Source organism: Bicyclus anynana, chromosome 11 (genome assembly GCF_947172395.1).
Source record: "Bicyclus anynana chromosome 11, ilBicAnyn1.1, whole genome shotgun sequence".
Lineage (NCBI taxonomy): Eukaryota > Metazoa > Arthropoda > Insecta > Lepidoptera > Nymphalidae > Bicyclus > Bicyclus anynana.
In genome coordinates, this window is record NC_069093.1 from 7,366,799 (window position 1) to 7,390,545 (window position 23,747).

At 36.3% G+C, this 23,747-nt stretch overlaps 1 protein-coding gene across 2 annotated transcripts; it reads left to right on the top strand.

The window, feature by feature from the left end:
• The first annotated feature begins 108 nt into the window (after nt 1–108).
• On the top strand, nt 109–22,613 carry LOC112049681 (growth factor receptor-bound protein 2). Of its 2 annotated transcripts, none has more exons than XM_024087676.2 (7): nt 109–421; nt 508–605; nt 935–1,054; nt 11,888–12,053; nt 18,538–18,648; nt 19,768–22,055; nt 22,132–22,613. In XM_024087676.2, the coding sequence occupies exons 1-6, from the start codon at nt 344–346 to the stop codon at nt 19,828–19,830; spliced, it is 636 nt and encodes a 211-aa protein (XP_023943444.1). In that variant the 5' UTR covers nt 109–343; the 3' UTR covers nt 19,831–22,055; nt 22,132–22,613. The 2 variants fall into 2 exon arrangements, with proteins under 2 accessions (XP_023943444.1, XP_052740159.1); XM_052884199.1 differs by having other exon boundaries at nt 22,227–22,613.
• The last annotated feature ends 1,134 nt before the right edge of the window (nt 22,614–23,747 follow it).

Genomic DNA, 23,747 nt, shown 5'->3' on the forward strand with positions numbered 1-23,747 from the left:
TATGTAGTTTTTATTGAATGTGAAAAACATAGTACAAAATATTTTTTTATTTTTCATTCTGAACCGGTATTCATTTTAAGACTTTTTTCAGCTAGCAACATTTACATATCATTGTAAAAAAATATGGATACTGAATGACTGATGTGTACTAGCCCTAGTTTAGGATCGGATAAAATTGTATCGCATAATTGCGCTTAGCAGTTAAAATATTATATTTTAGTGTCATTAAATACATGCATTATGATTACTTTAATGCCCTGACCCCAAGTGATGTTATAAAATTGTATACTTTGTGAGTTATTTCGGTATTCAGTGACATTAGAGTGAAGTGCCTAATTTGAACATGGAGGCTATAGCAAAACACGATTTCACTGCCACTGCTGATGATGAACTCAGTTTTAAGAAGAACCAAGTTCTTAAAGTAAGTTTACAGTTCGCTTACTTCTGTATAGATGACTGTGGTTCTTGTACATGACAAGTTCCTTCTGGAATTTTTTGTTTTTCCAGATACTTAACATGGAGGACGATATGAATTGGTATAGAGCTGAATTAGACGGAAAAGAAGGACTTATTCCTAGTAATTACATTCAAATGAAAAGTCATAGGTGAGTTAAACGTCTTCCGCAAACGCCCAATGTTTGCCCATGATTGTTATTACTAAAATAAACATTGACAGAAGTTTTAAAAGTAAACTTTGTTGTAAGTAACAAAACTAAACTTAGTTCGATCATTGTTGTGATTACTGATTTGATAATTTTTTTGTTTCGATTATTAATATAATAACACTGATAAATTTAATTTGTATACTTCATATTCGCATTATACCTAGGATTTCCTCTTTAAAATGTAAATGAATAACAAAAATTATAGTTATTTTAGATGAAATTAGTAAGTATTTGGTCAGCAGAAGTTTAAAGTGATTATTTTCTTACAGTTGGTATTATGGCAGAATCACAAGAGCTGATGCCGAAAAACTGTTAGCAAATAAACCTGAAGGGGGGTTCCTTATAAGGATCAGTGAATCAAGCCCTGGGGACTTCTCATTATCAGTCAAGTAAGTATGTTTTTTCTTTGCCCAATTAGATCTAAATCTTACAGGCCTATAACTCATCTTATCATCAAGGGTGTTGATTAAACCGAGTAACAAGTATTTTCTATTATTCATTAAAAAGTAAAAAAATGTTTAGCTATAATATTTTGAGCAGATTTTTGAACATAGAGGTGTATTTATATGTTTTGTTAGGTATTCTAATAAGATATATTTCAGTGAGTGTTCTTGGGACTGTTTGATCTTGTTTACTTCACCTTTATACCATATGACTGCTAGACTAAGATAATTGGTTCCTCTTTCCTTCTGAAAAGATGTGGAAAATCTTACCAGCTTCTCTTTTCCTCACCACCTTCATATCTCACCAAGAGTAAATAAGCATCTTCTAGGCAAGAGCATTCCATAATAGGCTGCATTGTCACTTATTCATCATTATCAACCCATGTTTGTCTCACTGCTGAGCTCGATTCTCCTCTTAGAATGAGAGGGGTTAGGCCAATAGTCCACCACGCTAGCGGATTGGCAGACTTCTGACACGCAGAGAATTAAGAAAATTCTCTGGTATGCAGGTTTCCTTTCAATGTTTTATACAATTTACGTTAACAAATCTATATACAATTAACGTTAACAAATCTGATATACAATTAACATTAACCATGTAATTTTTGGCTATTACAAGCTTAATCCTATTTTGGTGATACTTACGCTTAATACCAAATTGGTGTGAATGTTATTTTAAATGTTGTTTGGTTTCATTTTGTTCTACTTTAAAAGGCATTTACCGACCGACCATTTTGGGCCCAGCATGTTACAGAAAAAAATTTAATAATAAATCAAAATCATCAAAAATAATTAGAATTGATAATATTTTTTGAAATGTGTGTGTTTTTGAAATTGTACATTTTGTAATGTAAATAATAAATGCAACTTTCAATAAAACTGAAATTTAACCAGTCTAAAACTGTTATGAAATGATACTAATTTGACCATTGTAACGGTTCATTCGTTAAGTTAATGTATGAAAAATGGTTGATTGCCGTGTTATTGTTATATACAATTGTACTTGAACAATTATTATGCTTATGGTGAAAGCAATCAGAATTCAAGAGAAACTGTTATCATAATAATTTAGCTAATAGTAACTAGTAATGACTAATTTGTGATAAACAAACACAATTTATTAATTTCTTAGAAATATGAACAATACCAAATCAAATTGTGTTTATAGTCTATAGATCTATGACTATGGGCACAATTATCCGCCCACTTTAATATACTCGCGTCATATCAAAGAGGGCGGATAATTGTGCCTCTAAGTATATTACATTCTAATATTTTTTTTTTTACACAAAGTATGAAATTATACGTAAAGAAATTTAATTATTACACATGACTTTCCATTTGCATCCTATCATAATTATTTATTACTCGTGTATATTGCTTACACTAATTCAAAAGAGGAACAGAAATATTTCCTCTTAAATATAAAACAGTATTTTTCCTTTCATGACACATTAAAAATTAGAAATGGTCATTGGTCACAAATAATAAAATGATTTGTCATTTCAGATGAAACAGTATTTTTTCTTTCATGACACATTAAAATGAAAAATTATCATGATATCAAAAATGATTTTGTCATTTCATTTGTCAATATTAAAATTATTTTGTGAAATGAGGGTTGGTTGGACTAATGATGGTCTAAAAATCGGTAGTGGTTAGATCTTCGTTGTTTAATAAAAGCTCAACGAAAAAGCTTATCAGCTTTAGGCAAATCTATACATTCATACTATAGCTAAGTACGGTAGGTACATTTATGGATACAACTTATTACACCCCCATCAATGTTCAGCATATGTGGACCTATAGCTATCTGAGCTTTTTAATAGGTCCTTGAGCAACGAAATGGTCAAGCCAAACATTGTGAAAGTGTAAGCTTTAGCTAAAGTATGAAAAACAGTAAGTTACAAAAAGTTGGGTTAACGTAGGCGTCCACAGATCCTATCGGATGTATTGCGTCGAACGGATTTTAGTATTCTTTGTATAGAAAGTCATAAAAGTGCGTCCACTGATTCGCATCGTACGAATCGCACCGAACGAATTTTATTTTCCGTAAAATTAGAAAAAGAAAGAAAAAGCTTTATAAGAGAATTATGCCACACAACAAAATTTGTTCTATTAATCGTCAGGACAATATCCTGCGATGTGCGGCATAACCCAGTAAAGGGACCGAAGTCAGCATAATGCTACATACTCTTTAAATAAAAAGAGCATGCAGTGCAGGTTTTCAGTTGGAACCGTTGACCAGATGCCGCCACAAACTCAGCACACAACAACCTTATTGACTAAAAATCCATTTGATGCAATGCATCCGATACCTACGATGCAGATATGTGGTCGCCTACCATAAAGATGCGTTGGCTCTGAACCCACCTTTCTCACAGTGCAAGTAATATGCATTTTCATTAGCATTACTTTACATAGAAATGGTTTTTTGTGGAATATTATCTTTGGGCTAATTAATGGAATGTAAGTAGGTACATAATTTGCATGGTGTCTGTCCTTCACAGTCTTTCAATCTAAAGGATGATGTCAAAATAATTATTATTAATTAATTTAGTTTGAAATGATGTACTAGGAATAAAATAATCAATTACTAAAATGATATGACTATAGTTTATAACAATGCAAGAGCATTTCGTTTTTAGTAGACCTTCACTTATAATATATGGGTGCAAATACAGACAGTCTTATGTAACTGACTATGTTCCCACGTTTTTACTTTGCTTAGCATTGTTATTTCAACTTCATAAACCATTGTATTGTTTAATACATTACCTTTATTATAAGATTTTCTCTAAAAACGCTTGATGGGTATACTTTCGCCCGAAAAATGATATAATTTTTAATTATAAATTATCATTATTTACTACTAATAAGGCAGCGATTATAATTTATACATGTCTGAATGCCTAATAACCAAAAAAATATAAAGTCGGCATATGTTTCGTCGATATTGAAGGGGAAGGGAAATCCATCCAGAATCATAAGCTGCATTCTTTTCTGAGTTGAAAACGGTGAACAGAATGCGGTCCTCATATTACGCACACTCAATTCCTCACATCGCCTAATCTAATGTGATTCATTATAATATCGAAATTATCGGACGCCCGTTTCTTCGTCCGCGTTGAAACCCTTGACAAAAGTCTACCTTAAGATATAGACACTTAAAAGATAGACATGCTGACACTGACTTTTTCTAGAACTCTTAAAGGTGAACAATTCTGTGATACATATTTTTTGCCTAATTTAAACCGTTTAAACAGCGCATGCCTCTAAATCTCTCAAAAAGATTTTTCCGTTTTAGCCACTTTTTTAGATGTTATATTCTCGTACCTAGCCTAGCTTTCCTCGATAAATAATCTAATATATTTTTTTTTTTCAATTCGATCTAGAAGTTTCAGACATTAGCGCGTTCAACCAATCAAACAAACTTATTAGCTTTATAATATTAGATTTCAAAATTTAACACAAAAAATAATTTTCTTCTTACTTTTTTTACTTATTTTTGATATTTTCTCTTCTAATTTTTAATATTACGCATCTTTCTAACACAATTTTTGTTTCTCTTTAACATCGATTCTGTTAAGCAAGCAGTTTTAATTGAACTGTCGAACGATTCAGTTAAATCGTCCGTGTGTAGTGTCCGTCAGTTTTAACTGGACTGTTTTTTTCTATTTTGATTTAAATTTCGATTAAATAAAACTGTACAGTGAAAACTAAAGGTCTGGTGTAGCCCGCATTAAGTATTAGGTATACCATACAATAAAAATCATTGGTTTTCAAGTACGATCTACCAATTACAAACTGAAAACGTAAGTATCGTGAAAATCATGGACGCTTGCAAAGCGTATACTTTACAATACAAGGGTGACTAAACTTTTTCTTCCCTCGTCATTCGCCAGCTCGCAGACAATTCTATTGGTCATTAAATTAGCGGATAAAAAGTTGACATTCGTTCCGATGTGTGAGTCACACGAATTTGCCGCAGTAGGTATTATTTCTTACTGATGATAACATCCAGAAAACATCGTAATCGAATCAACGTAAAAACGTCCATCGACGTAATTGAATGCGGCTTATTTTCCGAGTTGATACAACTAAATAATGAATAGGTTTGCCTTTCTATAATATACTTTTACAAGTAAAGCCCGGTTTTGTTCGTCAGTTTATTTACAACTTATAGAATGAGACTGGCGTCATACATGATTTTTGCATAGCTTTAAGGTCCGTTTATATCTGCAGACACAGTGCGTCACAGACAAGTAGTGGGGCAGACACCCACAGACACCATCTATTGACACTGCCCAGCAGGTAGCTATTTCAAGTCCTTTTCATGAAAGAAGTCCCCCAGACGCGGCGCTAAAGTCTTAATGGCGCTCATTGTCATTTGGCAATGGCGGTCTTATTGTCATTTGTGTAAGGCGCTGTCAATTTTAGTTCAGGTTTCTTAAAAAGGACTCAACTGACATGAACCGCACAGACAAAATATTCTTTCCACGAATACCGGGCCGGGCGCGGCTCGTGTCTGTCAACGTCTGCGCGGCCGCGTTACGATAGATATAAATACGTCAATAAACACTGTACAGAAGAATATTATTAAACGCAAGTTTTTAGTAAAGTCTTATTATAGTGTTAGTGAGTATATTAATGATAAAAAAGCTTGGTGTTAAACTGTATTATACGACTGTGTGCTTAGTTTTAAATAAGTTTGTAAAATGGTGGTAAACAAAAAAAATAAACCTTGTCTGAGTTTGTTGTGGGCTCTTCTCGGACCAAGAAGCGGTTGGAACCCTCGTAACTTTAATTTTAAGTTTTAAGTTTATTATTTTGTCTGCTAAGGCACGTGTCTGGCACGCTCAATGTCTGTAGATATAAACGGACCTTTAACCGTTTATGCCGCGCACGCAAACGGAAGCTCCCATTTTCAAGTTTTTGCCACATTTTTCTTTGATACTCCGCTCCAACTATAAAAGTGAAACGGAAATGTTAGGTGTTCAAATAAAATAGTTTGCTGAACCACGTTGCTCCCGAAAATACAGGTCCAGCTATCTGCATCTGCATGACGATCACGTACCAAAAACGTTCGATTCACCCGCGTAGTTCGTGTTCCCGAGGAAGTATAGGGATAAAATAAAGCCTATGTTACTCATTGATAACGTAGCTCTCATTTTTGAAAGAAATATCAAATTCTCGTAGCTTTCACTATAAACAAAAAACGGCCAAGTGCGTGTGGAGCCATTGTATTGTAGGGTTCTAGACTAATGAGCACTTCAAACCCTTATAATGCAAAAATACTGATCGCAATAATTCACACTCGCTAACACAATATGGGACATTATTTTACGACTTCGTCCATATTTTTAATGTTCCTACTCGTATTCAAGCTAAATTACAGCCTTCTAGTAGTAATAGTCTGCGCTAAACTAAAGATGGACGGACGGACGCACAGTCAGGCGGACATGGCGAAACTATAACGGTTCCCTGTGTACTACGGATCCCTAAAAAGATAACAGCATTATCTTTGTCAACATGACGATTGTAAATCACGACGAAAAGTCGAGATACTTTTCTGTTCAGTGAACATTACTTTATAAGAAACCTAGTTACCTCCGTCTACATGACGATCATAAATTAAAGTTTGACACGAAAGTAGTCTATCTGCAAAGTTCTCAAGTCCGCCCAAAATTCTCTATATTTACCGTCCCAAAACTTTTGTTAAAACTTGTAAACTGCAAAACTTTTAATACTCTTCAGGGCTCTTGGCGCTTTAGTTCAGTGAATCATCGTTTGCATTTTTGTGAGCAGTATTTTCTTCATACAATTTTCTCAGTACAGCGTTTAACCCGTTCCGTATCTCGCTACGTGAATCAGCCTACGTGAGAGCTGAAACCAGTTTTCGTCTATTGGTGATTCATACGTAATTTCGCTGTACCAGTATCGATTTATGTATGCTGGGGCCTTGTATTTATATTAAAAAGAGTGCCAGACGTTTTAGAAGGACAAGTTGTAGAACTAAACCGAATTAGAACAACATATGTTGAAGAATTACTTTTAATATAATTAATGTGCTTTAGTTGATCTATGTTTTATTATACAACTAGCGGACGCCCGCGACTTCGTCCGCATGGAATTCAGTTTTTCACAAATCCCGCGGTAACCGTGGATTTTTCCGGGATGAAAAGTAGCCTGTGTTAATCCAGAGTAAAATCTATTTCAATTCCAAATTCCAGCCAAATCGCCTCAGTAGCCGCAGACCAAACATACATACACACACAAACTTTCGCATTTATAATATTAGTGTGAAAGTGTGATTTGTAATTTTTTTCAACCATAAGTTTTTGTTAGTATCAATTCTTGCTTTATCATTAACTAGCCAACACCACGCGATTTCACTTGCGTAGTTTCCGTTCCCATAAGGCTTCGGGGATAAAATATAGACTATGACACTCGCACATAACGTGGCTTTCTAGTGGTAAAAGAATTTCCGAAATCGGTTCAGCCCCACAAACGTTACCTTTAAAATATTTGTATAGAGTATATACAAATATTTTAAAGGTATTTATTTGTATAGAGTATATAGAGTATATACGACAAATCCGTCATTATTTTTATAGTAATGCCTTTGCTAGTTACTTTCGCCTTTGCTACTAAGTTTTGATACCATTTATAGAACTGTTAAGGTTAATACGTCATATTCGTGTTTTAGATTGTAGGCGGAAAGGTTGTATATGTCTAAACTAATATTATAAAGATGTATAATTTTATTTTTGTTTTTTTGTTTTTTTTTTTTTAAAACTAATAGACCTTTTTGAAAATTATTTTACTTACTTTATTATATAAGAAATCGGTTGCTTCATTGAGTAACATAGTATGTTACCATATTCCCTTGCCTACGCAAGTGAGTCTGCGGGGCGTCTGCTTATAAGTTTGTTTCTTCATTTATTATATTGAAAAAAAATACGTTATTTGCATATTATTATTTATTTTGAAAATATTTCAACACGATCGTGTCGATCAGCCGTTGACCGTTTTCGAAAAGCGGTCTTTAGGCGGTGTCAGGAATCTTACTGAGCTATAAAAACACTTTTACAGTTAAGTACTTAGAAAATAAAACTTTAGAACTTTGTGTTTTTGACGTGACAACGTCTTAAAATTCGATGAAACCGGCTGCACACTCGAAAAAAGATGACGTCATGCGTCGTTCCCTCGCTCTAGGGTTGCCAACTTTTTACAAGAAATAAAGTATATTCTGGTCTATGAAGATTATTAAACAGTATTTTAAAAAAACAAACATTTTCTTTTGAAAAATGCAACCATTACTACGGTTTCTTATGACGTTGTCACGTTCAACTATCGTCAGTAAAACGACTTTACAGACAACCGATTTTTTTTTGGAACTACTTTGGTCAATATGTCAAACAAAAGGTCGTTATAATGAACAGCCAATCCGAGTAGATAAACGGAAATGAATATTGAACAATCATTCTTTGAAGACATTTTTTCGATGACTTGTACCTTTTTTGTGATTTACAAGTAGTTAACTAGTCAGCGGCGCTCATCATTATCAACCCATATTCGGCTCACTGCTGAGCTCGAGTCTCCTCTCAGAATGTGAGGGGTTAGGCCAATGGTCCACCACGCTGGCCCAATGCGGATTGGCAGATTTCACACACGCAGAGAATTATAAAAATTCTGTGGCATGCAGGTTTTCTCACGATGTTTTACATCACCGTCTGAGACACGTCATAATTAATTTCTTAAAATGCACACAACTGTAAAGTTGAAGGTGCATGCTCCGGACCGGATTCGAACCCACATCCTCCGGAATTGGAAGCAGAGCTCATATCCACTGGGTTGTGACGGCTCAAGTGTTATTATTTAACTTCTGCAGGTTATTCTGTGACGATGTTTTGTATAACTCCTATGATACTATGGAAACAGAAAGAGAGAGGTAATTTCTCTTATTAATCTTCCTAATATTATAAACGCTAAAATTTGTATGGACGTTTGTTTGGATGTACATTTGGATGTTTGTGTGAATCTTTGTTACTCCTTAACACTGCGACTACTGAAGCGATTTGGCTGAAATTTGGAATGGAAATAGATTTTACTCTGGATTAACATATAGGCTTTTTATCCCGGTAAAATCCATGGATCCCGCGGTATTTGTGAAAAACTGAATTCCGCTAGTTTAAGAATAATCTCGCACTTGCGAGTTATACAGAACATCGTTACAGAATAGCCTTCCAGCACCCAAACAAATCAAGCTGGATAATCTATTCTCGTTCAACGATCTACACATACCAAATGTCTTCAGTTAAAAACACGATGATTGTTTACTTGGTACTCTTTTTGTTTGACTCATTTTATTTGCTCCATTCGCATTTCATTAGTAACTAGTCACCGCGCGTAGTTCCCGTTCTTGTGAAAATACGGGGATAAATATATAAGGGCCTACGATAATGTGAGTTTCTAGTGGTGATAGGTTCAGTAGATCGAAAGATTTAGCCCCTACAACCACACAAACTTTCATCATCATTAACAACCCATATTCGGCTCATTGTTGAGCACGAGTCTCCTATTAGAATGAGAGGGGTTAGACCTTAGTCCACTTAGCTGGTCAAATGCGAAAAGGCAGACTTCACACACGTAGAGAATTAAGAAAATTCTCAGGTATGCCGGTTTCCTCGCGATGGTTTTCCTTTTCCGTTTGAGACACGTGATATTTAATTTCTTAAAATGCACACAACTGAAAAGTTATGCATGAAGATGCGTAGGATGTGCATGCCCGGACCGTATTTGAACTTATGTCCTCCGAATCGAAGACAGAGGTCATATCCACTAGACTGTTACGTCTCTCACAGACTTTACCTATTTATAATTGTAAAAGAATTTTCAAAATCGGTTCAGTACATCCTGAAATTACCTCGTTCAACACCTCTTTATAATATTAGTATAGATAGGGTAGGAGTGATAGAAAGTGGGATAAATAGTACATACACATAGACAGGTACCATTGGAATTGAGGAACTTTTTATTCCGTAAGCGCTTATTCGCACGAGAGATTTTTAAAGGACGTTAAAAAAGCGTTCAAAAATATTATGAAGTTAAATTAAGGTCAATTTAAATATTGTATAGAAGCAGGCGGTTCTTTGCGAAAGTTCATCATGAATATATATTGCACATTGTAGAATCAACATCTCCTGAGAATGCACCGGTTTCGGGGTGAAATGTACGTAGAGAGTATTTTGTCGGAACTGGGTGACGTTGTAGTATGGGTTCGTCGAAGGCATAGCAGAATAAATAAATTATTATATATTTAAGGTCTATTTCCCAAAATTGAAAATTTAATACTGCTCGAAAAAAAATCGTCGTGCTTTAAATACGCTTTCGTGTGAACTTGGGAATGCATTTGTCGTATTTGAACGCTTTTTTAACGTCCGTTCAAAAAAACTTTCGTGCGAATGAGGGCTAAAAGCCGTCATTCGTAATGTTGATTCCCTGTACATAGTGTAACAAGTAATAAATCTCAACTGTAGTAAAACAACGTCGAGTATGTTTTATTTTAATTCCACTTGTTACTTTGCGGTTGTGGTTACCGTAGGTAGGTACAGGGAACAAATACATCCCAGTCGCTGGACAGACAGTTTATCATTACGTTAATACTTACAACGCAGTCATATTTCTTTACTTAAGGTGTACTTATGTTTATGAACTAGCAGACGCCCGCGACTTCGTCCGCGTGAGTTTTTAAATAAAAAGTAGCCATTGCTCAATAATCTCCTCTATTTTCAATGAAAGTATTTTTAAAATTGATTCAGCTGTCCAAGAGATTAGCCCGTCTACGTACGTTTCACTCCGAAACCGGAGCATCCTCAGGAGATGATGACTCTACAACGTGTAATAGCAAAGTGTCGTTTTCGACCTTTGCTTCGCCTTATATAGACCAAAAGTCTTTTGGTATTGCACTTTGCAATAGGGATGATGACAGTTTTTTAAATTGTATATAAATTAATAGTATACTAATGGTAAATCAATTTTGTAAAAGGAACAGGGTATCTGCGATCATTACTTTCGGAGCTACAGGGATTTAAAGAGTCAGATTTGCGGCGTTGCCGCGGATCCCTGAAAAACGCCCCATACAAAATGGCTCGAAATAATAACGTCATAGGCAATGTAATGATCGTTAGATTTGTATGCGCGTTCAAACTAAATTACTAATATCTTTGTTATTTGTGCGTTTATGCTTATAGTTCATATATTAAAAAATGTCACATTTAACGTAAGGAAGCTAAAACTGTATGAATTTTCATCTAATTACGATAATATATTTTTAATAGTTTTTGAAATTTTATAATCTCATTTATTTTGCAAATATCCAGACAATCTTTGCTTTTTATGTATAAATTAGTTAACATTGACCCTATTTACCCGAATGTATCATAAAAATCAATATATTCAAACCTAGCCATCATCCCCATTACACGTTGTAGAGTTAATATCTCCCGAGGATGCTTCGATTTCGGGGTGAAACGTACGTAGGGAGTGCTTTGTCGGATCTGGGTGACGTTGTCGCATGGGTTCGTCGGATTTTCCCGGATGATATCAAAATAAATAAATTGTTATCTAAATTGAAATCGCTTCATATAAGCTATATGCCACAGGCATACAGACAGATACGTCAAACTTAAAACACCCCTTCTTTCCGTCGGGGGTTAAAAACAGCCAAAGCTGACGTTTTGGTTTTATTTACGTAGAACTACTTGTTGTCTCCAGATGCCCAGACGGCGTCCAGCACTTCAAGGTGCTCCGCGACGCGTCCAGCAAGTTCTTCCTGTGGGTGGTGAAGTTCAACTCGCTAAACGAGCTCGTGGACTACCACCGCACGGCCTCCGTCAGCCGCCTACAGGATGTCAAACTCAGAGATGTGGTGCCTGAAGAAGTAAGTTGTACCTACCTACTAGGTTATTATTCCTCATTATTATCATAAAAGAATGATCGACATAATCGTGATCATTTATTTTAAGAGATCAAATTTTTCGAATTATAAGACGTGACAACGTCTTATAAATTGATGGAGCCGGCTGCACACTCGAAAAAAGATGACGTCATGCGTCGTTCCCTCGCTCTAGAGTTGTCAACTTTTTTTACAAAAAATAAAGTATATTGTGGTGTATGAAGATTATTTATTATACAGTATTTTAGAAAAGCGAACATTTTCTTTTGAACAATGCAACCATTCCATCAGTATGTTCTTATGACGTTGTCACGTTCAACAATCGTCAGTAAACCGACTTTACAGACAACCGATTTTTTTAAGTTTCTTTTTTTATTTTTTACAAGTTAGCCCTTGACTACAATATCACCTAATGTTATGTGATGATGCAATCTAAGATGAAAGCGGGCTAACTTGTTAAGTAAGAAGAGGATAAAAATCCTATACCCCTTTCGGTTTCTACACGACATCGTACCGGAACCAGGACCTCCGTCTTGTAAATCCACCGCTCATACCACTGCGCCACGGAGATCAGTAGATCTAACATGCGACCAACAACATAATTATCTTGTTTAGAGAAATAGCCAAATGTTAACTAACAGTTGCACAACCTTAAATTTCTCCTTCATTGCGCTGTGACAAAAGTGAAGGGACTGGGACAACTCCGCCGCCAGTGGTCGGCATTTGTCTATTTCTCTTTATGAGATACGAGTATGTCGTACGAGTATTAGTACAAACCAACTTTCTTTGAACACGGTTTAAATTATCAGGGTGTCCACAGCCTCGAAAGTCAGAGAAGCTCATAATGTCAAAAGCCAGGGAGGGAGTTTGGGAAAAAATTAGATTCTACAGTTTGCGATGCATAATTAGATTATATTAATAAATTGTATTTTCGAATTTAAATAAAGTACGGAGAAACGATTGATTAAATGTGTACAGTTTAGGTTATAATTGACAATGGTCAGACAACTCCTTAATTATTACGTTTGAAGCAGGCTAATAGCGCACTATTTTATTGAAACGCAGATTAAAGAATAACAGGCAGATAGAGCGCACGGAACACGACGGTGTCGTAGCCGCTGCAAATACAAAATTCAAAATGAATACATCAGTAACTTTCAATATTATTCAAGAAAAATGGCGTCTTATGTTTTTAAAATATTTTAAAAACTGTTTACAAAAAAAAAATAAGTAATGGAGTATTTTCTTTATTGGTAATTATTGATTATTATTTATTATATTAATTTTCGTATTTGTTGTTAGTGTTAAATTTTGAAATACAAATAATGAAAAACGTTTGTATATGCGGATGTCAAGGAGACGTGTGACGTTTGGTTTTTTATTGGTTTCATCGGCTGCTTGTAAAGACTCATTCTGGATCATCTTTATTCTGTGTATTGAAAATGAAAATTACTTATTCGAAAGTAACCCAATTCCTTGCGGACGGAGTCGCGGGCGTCTGTTTAATTATAAGTTAGTGTGACCTCCGTCGGGTTGCGAATCATCTCAGCTGCTGGCACGACTAATTATATTTGATGAAAGCCGTTGATTCATTATCTCAGCCCCGTCTATTCAGTTAGTCTAATCTGAAACGCCTCTACTATAATTGCATCCGTTTATAGCGCGAATTTTGTATTTTATAATACTAAAGTTGCAAGCTAAAGCCGTGATATGACCTCTGCCTCCGATTCCGGAGGGCGTGGGTTCGAATCCGGTCCGGGGCATGCACCTCCAACTTTTCAGTTTTGTGTATTTTAAGAAATTAAATATCACGTGTCTCAAAAAACGGTGAAGGAAAACATCGTGAGGAAACCGGCATACCAGATAATTTTCTTAATTCTCTGCGTGTGTGACGTCTGCCAATTCTTCATTCGAGCGAGGCAGCGGAGCCGAGAAACGGAGAAATATTAACCAATAGGATTGCACAAAATCTCCGCTCCTTTTAAGTGGACAGGGACTTGCGAGCTAGTCCAAAAATTCATATAAAACCGGTAAGCGGAGCTGGGAATCACGTCTGCAACTCGGCTCCTCATTACTGTCTCACTTCGCTCCGCAGCCTCGCTTCTCTCCGGTGGACAGACACAGTACGCAACTCCGCTCCGCATTAGTCCGTTTCTCCGCTTCGCTTTGGTGGACAGGCTGCCTAATAGCCTTATTAACAAACTGATTCAGTCTAAAATCGACTTTATGTTCTTAGATTCAAGTTGGGTTTTAGTTTAAAAAAATCAGGAGTTTCCTCGTGATTAATGATTAAGGATAAAACACAAAATTCCTGGACATGAAACCGTCTTTCAATAATAAGCGCGTTCCATTTTTGTATAATTAGTTTTGATAGCATTATATGCTAGCAGACGCCCCGCGGTTTCACTCGCGTAGTTCCCGTTCTGGTGGGAATATGAGGATAAATTATACCCTATGACACTCACAAATAATGGAGCTTTCTATTGGTAAAAGAATTTTCAAAATTGGTTCAGTAGGTAGGTTTGAGATTACCACCTACAACTTAACTTAACAAACTGCCTCTTTATAATATTAATATAAATTATAATGGATTTTGATAAGTGTTGTGTAATAAAACATTTTATTAGAAACAATGCCGAGCTGCAAACGTGTGTCTTCAATTTTTTTTTTATTAAATAAAGGTTTTATGCAGAACAATTATTAAATAACACGATAGATGTTTCAGAAGTCTGTTCAAATCAATTTGTTATAAAATTCAAGCATTTGTTTTCGAACGTTTTATCTCATATTTTCCGCCAGATCAGGTAAAACTCCTGTAATTTCATTACAATTTACAAATCATCAATCATACGTGGTTTTTACTCAATTATTTTTGTTACGTCTGTACTTTGAATAATTAATTATTAATTAGATAAAATTATCTGTTACTGCCACTGCAATCATTTCAATTTCTGCTCTATAATATAGTTGAACGAAATAATCATTTATAATAATAATAATTATTATTTATTAACCGACTTCAAAAAGGAGGAGGTCCTCAATTCGGTCGGTATTTTTTTTTTAATGTATGTACACCGATTACTCAAAGACGCCTGGACCGATTTCAAAAATTCTTTTTTTGTTTGAAACGGTATAGTCCCCATTTGGTCCCATTGTAGTAGGTACATCACCGGCTTCATACTGATTAGCAGGTAGAACATATTATGATGTTATTTTTAGCTTTTTAGTTTAGTGGGTACGTTTTTAGGTTTTGAAGTCGGTTGTATTTTTTTTATTAAAATTTTTTACGAGTAATAATAATAATATCTGTAGTTCTGCATTTTTATTCATACCTATAAGCGGGCGCCCTGCGGTTTCACTCGTGTAGTTCCTGTGGGAATATGGGGATAAAAAGCCCATGTTCCTCGCTGATAATGTTGGTTTCTATTGATGAAAGAATTATTAAAATCGGTCCAGGAGCTCGGCGCTTATTGGCGGCGAAGCGAAAAGTGCAAGAAGAGTGTCTTGGAATCAGTAGCTTGGTAAAAATATGTTTTTCTTTTGTTTAAAGTATAGTGGTAGTATATCTACTACTGTGCTTATTCTTTTCGCTAATAGCATCCCTATTTCGATCCGACTATGGGTTTGGTTTTGCCGGCCAGCGAGTAAACACAATATTTCAGAATGACGTAGGGCGGCGCGTTGTAAGGAGTGTTCCTAGAACAAATATATAAATACTATACTGTATATATACTAATTTTATAAAGAGGAAAGATTTGATTGTTTGTTTGTATGTTTTGAATAGGCTCTGAAACTACTGAACCGATTTGATAAATTCCGTCATTGTTGGGAAGCTACACTATCCCCGAGTGCTATAGGCTATATTTTATGCCCGTATTCCTACGGGAACGGGAACCACGCGGGTGAAACCGGTGTCTGCTAGTGGCTAAATAAGTCAACATATATAAATAAAATTGAAGTTTCTGTCGGTTATTACAAAATTAACTGTGTTGTCTCAAGTCTTTTTAGTTTATTTTTGTGATTTTGAAGTCGGTTCACTATTTTTGTTAAAAAGATTTTAGTTTTCTGTGTTAAGTGTGTCCTAGCATATTGCAAGAAAGCGCCTCATTACGGGCAGTTTCGTCAGAAAAAAAAACATACGCGTCGAATTGAGAACCCCCTTCTCCTCCTTTTTTTTGAAGTCGGTAAAAAATGGGGTCTAAAAATAACGAATTAAGAAAATATTATAGGTACAGATTGAAATAGAGAAATCCTTACTAGGTACAAAAAAACATACGCGTCGAATTGAGAAACCCCTCCTCCTCCTTTTTTTTAAGTCGGTAAAAAATGGGGTCTAAAAGAACGAAACAAGAAAATATTATAGGTACAGATTGAAATAGAGAAATGCTTACTTACATTACAGCCGTTCTTGAGGAATACTGTTTACCAACAAACAAATTTAAAGTAAGGGTACAAATCACTAGTCATTTCACACCTAATAATAATTATAATTAACTTGTTCTAAAATTAATGAAAATAAATTTAACCACGGGAAAGAACTGTCTGTAAATCCTAAGACTTTAATTTAATAGGCTTTCGTTAATGCATCACTGTGTTGGCATCGCCTTCAAAGTGATCAGAATGTAGCACATACGATGTTATTTTTCGCTTTTTAGTTTATTTGTGTGATTTTGAAGTCTGTTAAATTTTTTTGTTAAAAATAGTTTATTTTTCTGTTTTTAGTGTGTCCTAGCATTCACTTTCATAAAAATCGGTTCAGTAATTTTGTGTTAAAATGAAAATAACGAAATGACCCGTACTGTGAACGAAAGAGCCACAGTACGGGCAATTTCATTATTTTTATTTTAACACAAAATCACTCAACCGATTCTCATAAAAATTAAATGGGACCAATCTGGAAGTCTACTCTCTCAAACAAAAAAAGAATTAAGACATAAAAAAACACGCGTCGAATTGAGACCTCCTCCTTTTTAAATCGGTTAAATAGGAGAGTAAAATGTTGCGACTTGATTTAGACAAGTTTTACCACATTTCTATCAAACGATACCATTATTTGTATGAGTTGCGGTCAAATACCGACCACGGCTCGATCTAATTACACAAACAATCAACATTTTTTATTAGTGCAAAGTACCCTATTGTGGCGACGTGATAAATTGCTTTGGAGTCAATTGCGGACAAATTGGGGTGCAGTCCAACGTCCCTCCCGACCAATTCCCGCCGCGTCAAACGTTCAGGTTCAATACGTCCACGATAACCGCACCGCTGTGTAAATACCGTGTGACCGTGATAAAGAAACCTAAAATAACTCGATCAGTATGTGTTTCTATAATCTCTGGTTACCGAGCAAATATACGCAGCCGTACGCGGCTATCGAATACAAATTTGTTTGTATCTTGTATAGTAAGTTCTATTTATAACCATTGTAGGAAAGATTCAACGAATCACCCAGCATTTCTAGATCATCGCATTCTGTTGATCACACTCTGTGGAGGTTAGGTATTGTGTACAGATATTAAAGGCATATTTAAACTCTTAAATATTTACGAAATGCATTGTATGAAAAGTAATATACCTACCTCGTCTTGTAGTTATTTAGGTAATTCTTCTGCGGATTCCGTAATGCTGAGATACTCGAGCACAGCTCGCTCCATGGAATACTGAGTGACTTTGAGCCTTCTTTTGAGGCCGATAGTGAATGACCAAGTCTCTGATCAGTAGACCATCACTGGCAACACGCAACACGCAATGTTCTTAGAATTTAGTTTTCAGTTTGCCAAGCGACTCACTGAGAAATTTTTGAGGTAAAAAGATGTTGTGGAGTTTACCGAACTGTGTCTATCTTCGGCGTTTCATCTTTTTCTCGATATTGGACCTACTCAACTGGACTAAGTGTCCGATATGTATATACACTTTTGTACAATTTTTAGTGCACAGTTTACAACAATAACTGGAAGGCGATACATGATCATTACATAAAATCTTAGTCTTGTTGATATTTGTTTTCTGACCCATTTGTTGAGAAACTCTGTTGACCATAATGCTAATACATCCAGAGTCTGCCATGACGACGTTATAGTCAGCAACCTTAATTGAGTGATGCAAATCATCATTCATCATTATCAACCCATATTCAGCTTACTACTGAGCTCGAGTCTCAACTCAGAATGACAAGGGTTAGGCCAATAGTCCACCACGCTGGCCCAATGCGGATTGGGACACGCAGAGAATTAAGAAAATTCTCTGGTATACAGATTTCCCCACGATATTTTTCTTCACCGTTAGAGACACGTGATAATATTTAATTTCTTAAAATGCACACAACTGAAAAGTTGGAGGTGCATGCCCCGGACCGGATTCGAATTCACACGGTCCGAAATCGGAGGCAGAGGTCATATCCACTGGGCTATCACGGCTGGATGTACATAATATGTCATAATAGTAAAATCCAACTTTGTTCCATTTCCAGATGCTCGTGCAAGCGCTCTACGACTTCACGCCGCAAGAGGCCGGCGAGCTGGAGTTCAGGCGCGGTGACGTAATCACCGTCACCGACCGCTCCGACCAGCATTGGTGGCAGGTGAGTCCTACTAAAGATATACTAAAGGGACAATTTGGACCCGTATGATTTATAAAACTTCTATACGCTCGCTTGACTTGGGGAGTAAGTTTAACGGCCTACGTCGCGCAGTGGTACGCGCGGTGAATTTACATGACGGAGGTCCTGGGTTCGATCCCCGGCTGGGCTGAGTGAGGTTTTCTTAATTGGTCTACGTCTGGCTGATGGGCGGGCGGCTTCGGCCGAAGCTGGTTACCACCCTACCGACAAAGACGTACCGCCAAGCGATTTAGCGTTCCGGTACAATGTCGTGTAGAAAACGAAAGGGGTGTGGATGGAAGAGGGCTAACTTGTTAGGGAAGATGAGACTCCCTAACAAGTTAGCCCGCTTCCATCTCAGTCTGCATCATCACGTACCATCAGGTGAGATTGTAGTCAAGGGCTAACTTGTAAAGAATATTAAAAAAAAAAAATAGCGTCGACGGCATCTCGGATTAACGAGCAATCAGTCGCACGGTCAGTTACGTACTGACTGGCAGGGACGTGTATAGAGTAGTAGCCAATTTCATCCCTATCACTACCGTCCCGATATCGCCACTGATTTTAGGGCCGTGTGTAGGATCTTTTACCATTGGACCATTGGGACCTATATGTTTTATTGAAGTAGGTAATACTTTACGCTCGCTTGATTTAGGGAGTAAGTACAAGCTATATACAGCAGTAGTGGAGAGTGTCGGGTGGAGATACGGGCCTCGAGGTTTGGTCTCCTTGCCCCAGTAAGATGCTGGGGATCTTGCTCCCCAGTGATATCTTCCAGTCTGTGAGATAGGCTAGGCTAGGCCTATGAGTCAAGTTTTTTTTATTTGTTGAGTGCCGAGTCCGGTAGTTTGTCCCACGCTGGTAGTGATTCGATGGACACCCTACGGAGGGACGGTGTCTTGTGCAGTATTTCGCCCAGCGCGAACTGCTACCGTATCGCTGTTCTGCAGCGGGGCGGTGCATAGTAAAAGACTGTTTGTTATTGCATTTGTATTGGCGTTTTTAGATAACTTTGAATAGAACTAGGTAGATAACTTTGTTATTGTACTGAAAGTGGGGCGCTGTAAATATTCAACTAAGTGATTGTAATGGTTGTTCCAGGGGGAGATAGCGCACCGCCGCGGGCTGTTCCCGGCGTCGTACGTGACCGCGTACCACTCATAGTGCCCGCGCGCGCGCCGCGACGCTCCTCCGACTCCCCCCCGCCCCGCCCGCCCCGCCCGCTCCTGACACCCACCCCTAGCCACCCCTATATACAACCCGGTAACCCTGTATTCACATATTATCACATTATGACGATAAAGTAATAAACATATAGCAATAATTATAAAATATTGGATCGAGTCGAAGCATCGCTGAGACAGTATAATTTTTTATGTGGTGATGTTCGACGTACACGTGTTTTATGGTGCTTCAGCTTTTTGATATTATTGTTAAGCGGCCGCGTCTCCCGCCTTAGCTCGTCGCGAGTGCGAACACCGAGTTTATCAGTACAAAAAAAAAAACAAAAAAAGAAAAACAAAATGCTCGTGAAGCGTCGCCTGTCTCGATCGCTTGAAATTTGTGACGAATTTATTTTTAATTGTAATTGTGACAACTCGACGGACGAACGGTTTTTTAACGTCCGCTTATACGTGCCAGAATAATATTTTAGAGTTTTTTTTTTTTAATATAATATATTTAGTGATTAAATATGAAAGGGGGTCATTCGGTATATCGATATTGTTGATATTGCCTGAAACAGATTTCAAAATGATGTGATTTTTTTTTTTTTAGTTTATTTGACGAATATTTATCCCTTATTAGTGTATAATGCTCATTTTTTAAATATTTACCATTTTATTTGTTAGTTAAGTGATAGTTTTAAGTTCGGTTTGATCACTATTCATATATGCTATACGAGTATATAATCTGGTACGACAGTCATACCCATATCAATCGTAGCGTCCTCATGAAGCTAAGCTCTCCTTAGTCATAGACGAAACGATTTGTGTTGCGCACAAGGCGATAGAGAAACGCGTTTATATTGTAATATTATTATATATTTTATAATCGGTGATCGTTTTTATATTGGCAAAGTTTTGATAGAACGAGTGTACAGCGGCGTATTTCCAACAATATTTACGGTTAATGTATTAATGTCGTAAAACAATGTGCTTTTAATGGCTTTTGATCAGCGCCGGATTAGCCATAGCGGTAGGTAGCATTTGCTACAGGAGAAAAAAATATGAAAGTAAATTTGGTGGTCATTATGGACGAATTTTTTTTTTGAAAACTGCATAAATTGATTCTTCAAATGATGTGATCAAATTACCTCTTGTGAGGATCATTTTAAAATGAATAGCTTTTGAGTTATTCAAGGATATATACGCGTACTGTTCAAGCTTGAATGTCCGAAGTAATAAACCTAAAATTTTAATAATTAAAATACAGAATATAGCTTCTTACTTGTGGATTTCAGAAAAAATTTGAACCTTCAAATTTTTAAATATCAAGGTCGCTTTTGGAAAAAAAAAAACAAATTAGAATTAGTTTTTTTTTAACCTAAAGGGGCCTCCTGTTTAAATTTGCTACAGGCCGCGCGCTAGCTCAATCCGGCACTGCTTTTGATGTGTTTATTTGAATGGAATTTGTTACCCGTTTTAGTGTTTTACAAATATGAAAATTGGAGTGTCGTGCATAATATCAATTTATTGGTTGACGTGAACATTGACGGCGTAGTCTTTATTACGCGGAATAAGTGTTCATTTGTACGAACGGCAACTGCTACCGATTGCGGCGACTCTCGGCGGCAGCCAACGGCAGTCGGCGATGTCTCGGCGGCAGCCAACGGCAAGTCGACTGCAGTCGGCGACACTCGGCGGCAGGCGACGGCGCTCGCCGACTGCAGTCAGCGACGTCTCGGCGGCAGCCAACGGCAGTCGACTGCAGTCGTCGATAGAGTTGCCGCTCGTGTAAATGACCGTAAAGGGAATCATTAGGTACCTTGTAAGCGACCGCACCGTGGCACCCGAGTGCCAGTGTACTTAGTTAGCGTTTAACAATTATAGTCAAGACTTTGGAATTAATAACTTTGAGTGCTCGTTAATCCAATGTAGATATTTATTTTTGTTATTGTAATGTACCCGAAAATTGCTATATTTATCGAAGCGTAATAGAAATTTTTAATCGTAATTGAAAACTTAATGAATAATAATAAAATTCGTAGGGCGTCAATAATAATATAATTAATGAATAATAATTATTATTATGTAATTGGAAAACGTAATTTTTAAAGAGAATCGTTCCCTTTCAGCGAAGCATTTAACTGTGTGTATTATAGGAAATAAGTTGGTATCGCAATGCACATGTAATGTTCACGATCTGTGAAGTATCTGACGGTCTGTGAGGTCGTTCACGATCTATGAATATGTTGACGGTCTGTGAGTTCATTCACGATCTGTGAAGTATTTGACGGTCCGTGAGGTCGTTCACGGTCTGTGAAGACGTTCACGATCTATGAATTTGTTGACGGTCTGTGAGTTCATTCACTATCTGTGAAGTATTTGACGGTCTGTGAGGTCGTTCACGGTCTGTGAAGACGTTCACGATCTATGAATATGTTGACGGTCTGTGAGTTCATTCACGATCTGTGAAGTATTTGACGGTCTGTGAGGTCATTCACGATAAGTGAAGTATTTGACGGTCTGCGAAGACGTTCAGAATCTGTGAAGTTGTTGCTCGATGACGGTCTGTGAAGACGTTCACAATCTGTGAAGTCGGTTCGAGCAATGCGCCCGCACGCTTCCCGCTGGCATTTGCGTTTGTCGGCAGATAGGTACACGAGATAACCATACATGAAATAAGTGCTATAATCTATAATAATCAAATATTTAAATAGTTAAGTTATGATTCTCCAATATTGTGGAAGATGTATAATATTTTTTACTAATAAATTTAATATTGTATTTTATGAGTTTCACTTGTAACCCCTGAAAGCGTTAATTAATCTATCAACTACCGGGAAACCTCGCCTATAAAATGTTCTGTGAAACTTCGCCAGCTTCGAAAAGCTCCGCGTTGAGTAAGTTTTTTTAGATGATCTAAAGAGATTATTATCGTTCTACTAGATTGAAAAACGTTTTTTTCATATTTATTTGAGACGTGATTACATGAAAATTTTAGTTTTTAAGTATGTTTTTGACAATACGAGCCAAAACGCCTGTCGGCCATAATTATGATATTTCAACTGTTTTATGACGTCACTATAACAAACGGATTGTTTGACAAAAATATTAGTTAGCTACTAGTTTGAATTTTAGTGCTTCAAGTGTATTAGTGACGTCACAAAATGAACGACAGCGTTTTTACGTTTGGAAATTTTGCAAAAAATACGTGATATTTAAATTAAGTTTTAAAAGAAATCCTTAAGTTTTATCAATTGATATCGATATATTTCGGAAAGTGTATTAGTGACGTCACAAAATGAACGACAGCGTTTTTACGTTTAGAAATTTTGCAAAAAATACGTGATATTGAAATTAAGTTTTAAAAGAAATCCTTAACTTTTATCAATTAATATCGATATATTTCGGACCCTTATACCCTTATTCCATGTATTATGCGAAATTAATATTGTTTTTATTAAATTTGATTCATTTTACATTACTTTCTAAGCTTCTTTGATGTTCTTTAATCGTATTTTCATTTCTCATGATTTTGCAACGCCATCTTGTAGAGTTTTGAGGTAACAGTTGCTATATCAATTTTTATCTCACACATATAAGAGGTGGCGTTTCCATGTAAACGTTTAAAATGATTCGACTTTCTCCTTTAAGTTATCTTTTTTTGGAGCGTATTTACCCCTATTAACCAACTAATTTACGTCATCAAATTCAAGTTGCTATTAAAACATTTTGTATTGCCATAAAAGTAGAAAAGGAGAGTGGAAATTCTAAATAATTTGGCGATGATGTATTTAAAATCATTATTTAATCCAACAATAAATTATATTTAATATATCTATAAAATACTACAATAACATCACATTTTTTTATTTATACTTAGCAACCTCAACATTTGCAACGACCTACACAACTTGC